Here is an 8517-nt window from a genome sequence, read left to right on the forward strand (position 1 = left end):
AGAAGAGAGGAGGCTATTTTTACAGGATTAAGGGTGGGACACAGCCAGTTGAATAAGACTTTAAATGTGATAGGAAAGCATCCAACAGGAAAGTGTGATAATTGTCAGGAAACAGAGACCGTGGAGCATGTATTGCTACAGTGTGGGCAGTATCAGAGGGAAAGAGGGAGGATGAGATCTAGTATGAGGGAGAAGGGGATACAGGAAATTAGTTTAAAGAGTATATTGAGTAGAACGTCATTAGATATAGTCTCAAATATTTTGTTATCTTTTTTTAAGTGCAACGGGGCTGGCATTTAGGTTTATCCCTGTCTCTGGCCCACACTCCAGTAGAGTAGGTGGCGGTAATGCACCGTAACGTTGGATGCCAACCACCGATAACCCCCACTAAAGAAGAAAAGAAGCAAGCATGGTTGTGGTAACGAGTAAAAAAACCTCAGCGGAGTTACACTTCGTCACGTCACGTGCGTCATCATTCAAGATCAAGATGGCAGCCTCCGTGTGTCGGTGCTATGAGGTGAGATTATGCACATTTCTTCCCATGGCTTGCACTGCTGAAGAGTGGATGTTGACTGAATTGTTTTAGGGATCCATATTTAACGTTTAAGCGCAACATTCCTTTTACATTATTTCGTGAAAACGTTATATCCTCTGAAGACAGTTATGAATGGGTGAATGGGCCAGTCGGTGTTCGTTCGTGAACATATTCTAGTTAGCGAGATAGCTAAACATGTCAAGCATTATTCATAGCCTGTTAATATTGTACTTACCTGGTCAGTTCAGTGTAGGTATGCAGACCTGCGGCCCCTCATGATGAGTTCAGATGTTTTGTGGCCCCCACCCCCATCAAAGTTGTCCATCCCTGACTTATGTTGTTCTTCTCCTCAGCTGGTCGGAAGACGTCTTCTGCTCCTGCCATCCCGTGCTGTCGTCTCCTCATTCAATAGAGGAGATGCCTACAGGATATGTGGGTCTCCGGCTGTCCCTGTGCAGGTAAAGACCAAAGCATTATCATCGTTGACCTTCAAAAAATGATCGCTCTGGTGGTAGTACACAAACTCTTAACATGGTGTCTGTCATTCACTCATATTTTAATTGTGCCCTCTTTCTCCCAGGTGCGGTATGCGTCAGAACGACCTAGTCGTAAAGGCTTCTTCGGGGAGTTTGTGGAGAACCTGAGGCAGGAGTTTGGGAAGGACAAGGAGATGAAGGAGAACATCAAGAAGTTCAGAGAGGAGGCCAAGAGGCTAGAGGAGTCGGATGCCCTGCAACAGGCTCGGAGGAAATTTGTAAGTGCAAATTTAATTTTGGAATGTGATGTCCCTTTAAGCCCATGGTAAGAACTTTGGTTGTGCAGACTTTCTTCCCCAGCACTAACCTTCAACTAGTGAAGGTCTTGACAATAAGTTAAATAGGGTATGTCAGTGCTGGGCTGGAATAAAAGCCTGCACACGCTGTTGCTGTCCAGGACCGGGGTTGGTGACAACTGGATTACATTTTTCACCTGTGTTACTAACACATACTTGTGATCAAGGACACTCATCAAGCTCATTTATTTATTTCCTCCAGAAAACCATTGAGTCTGAAACCGTTAAGACCTCTGAGGTGTTCAAGAAGACCTTTGGGACTCTGTCTGAAACTGTGAAGGAGGTGAGTCATTTTCACACTCTTACAAAGGGACATCAGCAGTTATTATTAGGCATAAGTGCAAATGTTTCAAGTTCTTTATATCTTATCAATGGTGTACTGTATATCTATATTTGTATATTCTCTAATAGAATTGCATGATCTTACAGCTTATGAGTTGAACTTCTATCTTAGTGCTAACCCAGAAATGCAATTATAATGTATTGTTTATAGTAACGGGCTACACAGGCTGTGATTCTCCATTACCCGTTAGATGATAGGTACTGTTTGGCGTAGCACAGATATTTTACAACCAACCTTAACTTGGCGATACTATCTTCGTTCTCGATTCAGCCAAACATGTATCTTCTAAATGTCAGTGTCCAGTTGCAGGTGGTTCATTTGAATTTAGAAAGTACTCCGTTATTAAAATAAATATATATTTTGCTCCATGAAGTAATCCAAAAATGTTTACCCCACCATCTTGCCTATTTCAAATCTTCTCTCATTAATCGAGACAGGTGAGTGTCTTCATGACATGCGGCACTTTGGGGTTGACCCACCTGTCTCAATCAATGAGAGAAGATTTGAAATAGACAAGATGGCGGCATACACATTGTTCGATTGCTTCATTGAGCAAAAAATAACGGCGCATTTTCTAAATTCAAAACGAACCACCTGCAACTGGACACAGACATTTTATAAGATACATTTTTGGCCGAATCGAGAACGAAGATAGTATCGCCAAGTTAAGGTTGGTCGAAAATTCGCTGTGCTACAGTAAACAGTACTATCTTGTAACGATTAATGGAGAGTCAAATTAGCCCATAGCTACAGATTTGCAATGTTTAAAGTAGCTCACCACAACTCTTTCTGAAGTCATTCTCACATCCATCATAATGCCTGAACTCTGAAGTCATTCTATTGTCCATGTCTGTCTGTCTGTCCAGGGCCTCGAGGAGGTGACCCGTACAGACATGGGGAAGAAAATCAAGGAGGGGATGGAGGAGGCAGCCAAGACTGCCAGGCACTCTGCTGAGTCTGTGTCCAAGGGAGGAGAGAAGCTGGGAGCGACCAGCGCCTTCAGGGCCATCTCACAGGTCAGAGATTGACATTAAAAACAAGCAACCCACCTCTCCATTGAAGGAAATGGGTTACGCTTTATTATTTGAGTCCTTTGGTCTGATTTACTTGGTTACATGGTTATTACTGATCATTCATTGTGTTGAAAGATTTTAAATAAGTACCAGAATGTAGCAGGTGTTACCAGTTGTTTTGGGTAAATACCAGCTGTTGAAGGACATTGAAGCATCAACTCGAGGCTGAGAATGTGTAAAAGGTCAAGGATTCTATGGAATCATTTAACTGATCTCATTTGTTCCCCTCTTTGTGTGTACAGGGGATGGAGTCAGTGAAGAGAGAGATTGATGTGGTGGACGATGGTACTTATAGGGCTCCTCCTCAACTCAGGAAGAGGAGTGAATTCTCCTCCAAGGGAGGGGAGAGCGACAACCGAGTGTTTGAGGCCAACGAGTATGTCCCCTGTTCATAGCCATGACATGGTTAACAGATATTTTTTCCCATTCACTGACAATGCTATGGGTGTCCATTCAGCCATGCTTGAAACTATTAGGAAATACAACCTATTGATATAACTGGTCTATTTGGATTTATAGAGAGGACATGGGTGTTGTGCTGCACAAGGATTCTAAGTGGTACACACAGTGGAAGGACTTTAAAGACAACAACATGGTTTTCAACAGTAAGAGAATGTTATTGTATTTCATCAGATATAGTTACGAGTGATGTAATCATATGTCACATTTTATGGTTGAGTGCACTTCACTGGCCTGTCAGCAGGTGGCACTATATTCATCAGCAAGGTATACCTCAATGTCAAGTCTAGCCGAGATGGGATTTTTCCTGATCAAGAAACACTTTCTATTACATTGTATCTTAGATTTTCTGCGGATGGTCCCAGAGTCTTGGGAGTCTTTGGGATATTTTCAGCTCAGTATTTCTTATGTTACTTCTCCTCTCTCCTCAGGGTTCTTTGAGATGAAAATGAAGTATAACGAGAGTGACAACGCCCTTGCCAGAGCATCACGAGCCGTGACCGACAGAGTCACCGATCTACTAGGTAAACAACCTCTCCTTTTTAAATTTTGTCTGTTGAATAATCATATCACTCTGAGGGGTTTAATGGGTGTATTCAATAGTTTCTCTGTTATATTGTCTGGTATGTCAATAGCCACAAGGTGACTACCCTCGTTTCCTTCATAAGTTCTGATAGATGGTAGGACCACATAGGTTTCCACTATTTTGCCATTAAGTCCTTGTTATCTGGTTGGCAGGTGGTCTCTTCTCTACGACGGAGATGTCTCAGGTGCTGACAGAGATCTTAAAGGCAGACCCCAGCTTCGACAAGGACTCCTTTCTCAAACAGTGTGAGAAGGACATCATCCCCAACATCCTAGAGGTAAGGGGCACAAACACTTTCTTTTAACACTTTTAAAGCATTTTTTAAAGATCAATGTTTTGATATTTTCAATTGTAATAATACATGAGTACTTTTAGCCACTTTTAACTTTTGAAATGCATAACACTAGTGCAATCTATAGGCCACTAGAGTTGAATAGATGTTTAAAACATTTATTTAAGAGAACTTTATATAGATATTTAGCATGCAGTAACTACATTTTACATTTCCGTCATTTAGCAGACGCTCTTATCCAGAGCGACTTACATTTCATACTTTTTTCCCCCTCCATACTAATGTCCGTGAACGCACCTTTGTCCTTCTGTCTTCTGAAGGCTATGATCCGTGGGGAGCTCGAGGTGCTGAAAGACTGGTGTTATGAAGCCGTGAGTACTTTTATACAGACGGCATGTTTTCTTTTCCTTTCCCCCTTCCACTTCTATTGATGTCTGTAGCAATTAGTGTCTGTACAGAAGGGTTTACGATGAGTTTTTCTTAGCAGGTCACATACTTTTCAAATGAAAGGAACCTCTCAAAAGTTATTGTTCCAAATAGCATTCTTCCTTTAGAGGTGGCCCTGCGTGTGTGGTTGACGTCTTGTGAATGTGTTTTAACCCTCCTCTCTCTCCGTCCTCAGACATACAGTCAGCTGGCCCACCCCATCCAACAGGCCAGGGCCCTGGGTCTAATGTTCCAATCCAAGGTCCTAGATATAGACAACATAGATGTAAGTACATGAGTGTGTCTCTCAGGCCCGACCAGGCAATGTCATTACTCTGCTTGAGCTACATGTACAAGTCACCAACGTTTTGAAAGCATGCTGATTTTGTCATTATTACAGGTTTAACATACTTTTTTCTCTCTCTCGCTCATTTATTCATTAATTTACTCTTTCATCTCTCTCTCAGTTGGCGATGGGGAAGATCATGGATCAAGGCCCCGTGTTGATCATCACCTTCCAGGCCCAGGTGGTCATGGTGATTCGTAGTCCCAAGGGAGACCTGGTGGAAGGAGATCCGGTGAGTTACCTCCTAAAGAGAAACTGGGTCACTTTACTCCTGAACCTGTCTCTCTCCTGCCTCCGGTGGTATCTTTTGTTCTACTTCCCTAACCCAGTTTCTAACTCTGTTTCTTCTATCCCATTCCTTTTCCCCCTTCTTCTAACCGTTGCTGTTTGTCCTGGACTGCTGGTGATATGTCTGGTGGCCCCCACCTTTCCTTCTCTCCTCCCCCCAGGAGAAGGTGTTGAGGATGATGTACGTGTGGGCTCTGTGTCGGGACCAGGAGGAGCTCAACCCCAACGCAGCCTGGAGACTACTGGACATGTCTGCCTCCAGCACCGAGCAGGCTCTCTGAGAGACGAGACAGAGGGACACACACACACGTCCAGGATCTATACGCACCGCAACATCACACATATCCAGGAGCCACACAGTATGTGAGGAGGACGTGGCGGCATGTCACTTTCCAGACGCATACTGGAGTGTGTGTGTTTGTGGTTAGTCCTTAGGGCACAGATGGGATCTTCTACTGGTGTGTGTGTGTGTGTGTGTTCCTGGGAACGGACAGAGGAGGTCTCGACGTGAAAGGACAGTTTGTTTCACCAAGTGACTTTTAAAACAAAGCGCCTGTGCTGTTAAGGCATAGGCATGCTTCCCAGCCGAAACAGTTAGGAAGGGTTTGCGCATATATTATGACAACATTTTGTGACGTTTTGGACTCCGGTAAGGGTTTTTCCCGGCTGTTCGGGCACACAACTTTTTTGCCCCTTCGTCAGTGAATGGTAGACAGTAGGGGTTCTTCAATAAAGTCTTTGTTGTCATTCAACGAGAGACGATTCAATTTAATGCACATTTTTTCCATTGAGAATTACTGCACCAAACATCTTAGTTAGATGTAAAATTGCAAAAACGTCATTTAATGACGGATCTCTTAAATTATCTTAGATTAATTCTGACTTTTGAGGAAGCGTATACTGGCTAGGGCGTCTCAAAATGGACAAACAGTGCTGTTGCTGCTTTTTTTTTTTCCTCGTTTTTCAAGCAAAGGTCTTTTAAGGAGTATGCGAGCACACTCGTTCGCCTTGCTGAGTTCGGCTAGGCGCCAGCTGAACTGAAGCATGCTTACGTTTTTGCCTCCCCCTTCTCTTTCACTCAGTGGTAGAGTACATCCTCTTTCGTGCTGGTTGCCTGTTTTTGAGCAGAGGGTTCCTTTGAATAGTGATATTTATGCTTTTTACAGAAAGGCAAAAAACTATTGTTAAGATAAATAGGATATCTATGTATGTTTAAAGATCCATCGTGTCATGTGTCTTCAAATATACATGCCAATTCAGACTAACTGTAAAATACAGTACCAGTCAAAGGTTTGGACACACCTACTCATTCAAGGGTTTTTCTTTATTTTTACTATTTTCTACACTGTAGAACAGGGTTCTTCAATTCCGGTCCTGGAGGGCCAAAACACTTCTGTTTTTTATTTCTACCTGGTAGTTAATTGCACTCACCTGGTGTCCCAGGTCTGAAATAGCCCCTGATTAGAAGGAGAGGATGAAAAACAGAGGTGTTTCGGCCCTCCAGGACCGGAATTGAAGAACCCTGCTGTATAATAAAAGTGAAGACATCAAAACTATGAAATAACACATATGGAATCATGTAGTAACAAATCAAAATATATTTTATATTTGAGATTCTTTAAATAGCCACCCTTTGCCTTGATGACAGCTTTGCACACTATTGGCATTCTCTCAACCAGCTTCACCTGGAATGCTTTTCCAACAGTCTTGAAGGAGTTCCCACATATGCTGAGCACTTGTTGGCTGCTTTTCCTTCACTCTGCCATCCGACTCATCCCAAACCATCTCAATTGTGTTGAGGTCGGGGGATTGTGGAGGCCAGGTCATCTGATGCGGCCCTCCATCACTCTCCTTCTTGGTAAAATAGCCATTACCCAGCCTGGAGGTGTGTTGGGTCATTGTCCTGTTGAAAAACAAATGATAGTCCCACTAAGCCCAAACCAGATGGGATGGCGTATCGCTGCAGAATGCTGTGGTAGCCATGCTGGTTAAGTGTGCCTTGAATTCTAAATAAATCACAGACAGTGTAACCAGCAAAGCACCCCCACACCATAACACCTCCTCCATGCTTTACGGTGGGAACTACACATCCGGAGATCATCCGTTCACCCACACCGCGTCTCACAAGGACACCGCGGTTTGAACCAAAAATCTAAAATTTGGACTCCAGACCAAAGGACACATTTACACCGTTCTAATATCCATTGCTCGTGTTTCTTGGCCCAAGCAGGTCTCTTCTTCTTATTGGTGTCCTTTTAGTAGTGGTTTCTTTGCAGCAGTTCGACCATGAAGGCCTGATTCACACAGTCCACTCTGATTGTGTAAATCATATGTAGATAGTTTTGAGTAACTGATGTATCCAAAAGTAGCCTACTGGCGCTGAATCCGTGGCCAGAGATAATGCGAAATCTGTTCTAGCAGGAGGACTGACGCACAAAGAAGAGCGCAGCCTGTTCAGCGCGCTGATGAGCGGTGCACTCACTGCTGCGTTGATGTTGAGATGTTCTGTTGCTTGAACTCTGTGAAGCATTTATTTGGGCTGCAATTTCTGAGTCTGGTAACTCTAATGAACTTATCCTCTGCAGCAGAGGTAACTCTGGGTCTTCCATTCCTGTGGCGGTCCTCATGAGAGCCAGTTTCATCATAGCGCTTGATGGTTTTTGCGACTGCACTTGAAGAAACTATCAAAGTTCTTGGAATGTTCCGTATTGACTGACCTTCATGTCTTAAAGTAATGATGGACTGTCGTTTCTCTTTGCTTATTTGAGCTGTTCTTGCCATAATATGGACTTGATCTTTTACCAAATAGGGCTATCTTCTGTATACCATCCCTACCTTGTCACAACACAACTGATTGGCTCAAACGCATTAAGACGGAAATAAATTCCACACCTGTTAATTTAAATGTATTCCAGGTGACTACCTCATGAAGCTGGTTGAGAGAATGCCAAGCGTGTGCAAAGCTGTCATCAAGGCAAAGTGTGGCTATTTGAAGAATCTCAAATATAAAATATATTTTGATTTGTTTAACACTTTTTTGGTTACTATATGATTCCATATGTGTTATTTCATAGTTTTGATGTCTTCACTATTATTCTACAATGTAGAAAATAGTAAAAATAAAGAAAAACCCTTGAATGAGTAGGTGTGCCCAAACTTTTGACTGGTAGTGTATGTGAAAAACTGCTTAATTGCAAGCTATGGTGGGACCACAGTCAGGCAGCTACTTCTTCAGCTGAAGCTCATTGCCATTGCACTTATGTTCTCAGTACTTCCAGATGTATTTATATGGTACTGTACGAGAGATGACTGCCTGTTTATGGCTGTTTTTAGATTT

At 42.9% G+C, this 8517-nt stretch overlaps 1 protein-coding gene across 1 annotated transcript; it reads left to right on the forward strand.

Moving 5' to 3' along the window:
- Positions 1 to 480: 480 nt before the first annotated feature.
- Positions 481 to 5930, forward strand: LOC311098694 (mitochondrial import inner membrane translocase subunit TIM44-like). Its single transcript, XM_084139230.1, has 13 exons — positions 481 to 517; positions 889 to 993; positions 1116 to 1289; positions 1570 to 1650; positions 2577 to 2726; positions 3026 to 3159; positions 3303 to 3388; positions 3674 to 3766; positions 3981 to 4105; positions 4441 to 4491; positions 4743 to 4832; positions 5014 to 5124; positions 5342 to 5930. Exons 1-13 carry the CDS (start codon positions 488 to 490, stop codon positions 5459 to 5461), a joined length of 1350 nt encoding a protein of 449 aa, XP_083995356.1. The 5' UTR covers positions 481 to 487; the 3' UTR covers positions 5462 to 5930.
- The last annotated feature ends 2587 nt before the right edge of the window (positions 5931 to 8517 follow it).

Source organism: Coregonus lavaretus (assembly GCF_964263955.1).
Source record: "Coregonus lavaretus genome assembly, chromosome: 23".
NCBI classification, from domain to species: domain Eukaryota; kingdom Metazoa; phylum Chordata; class Actinopteri; order Salmoniformes; family Salmonidae; genus Coregonus; species Coregonus lavaretus.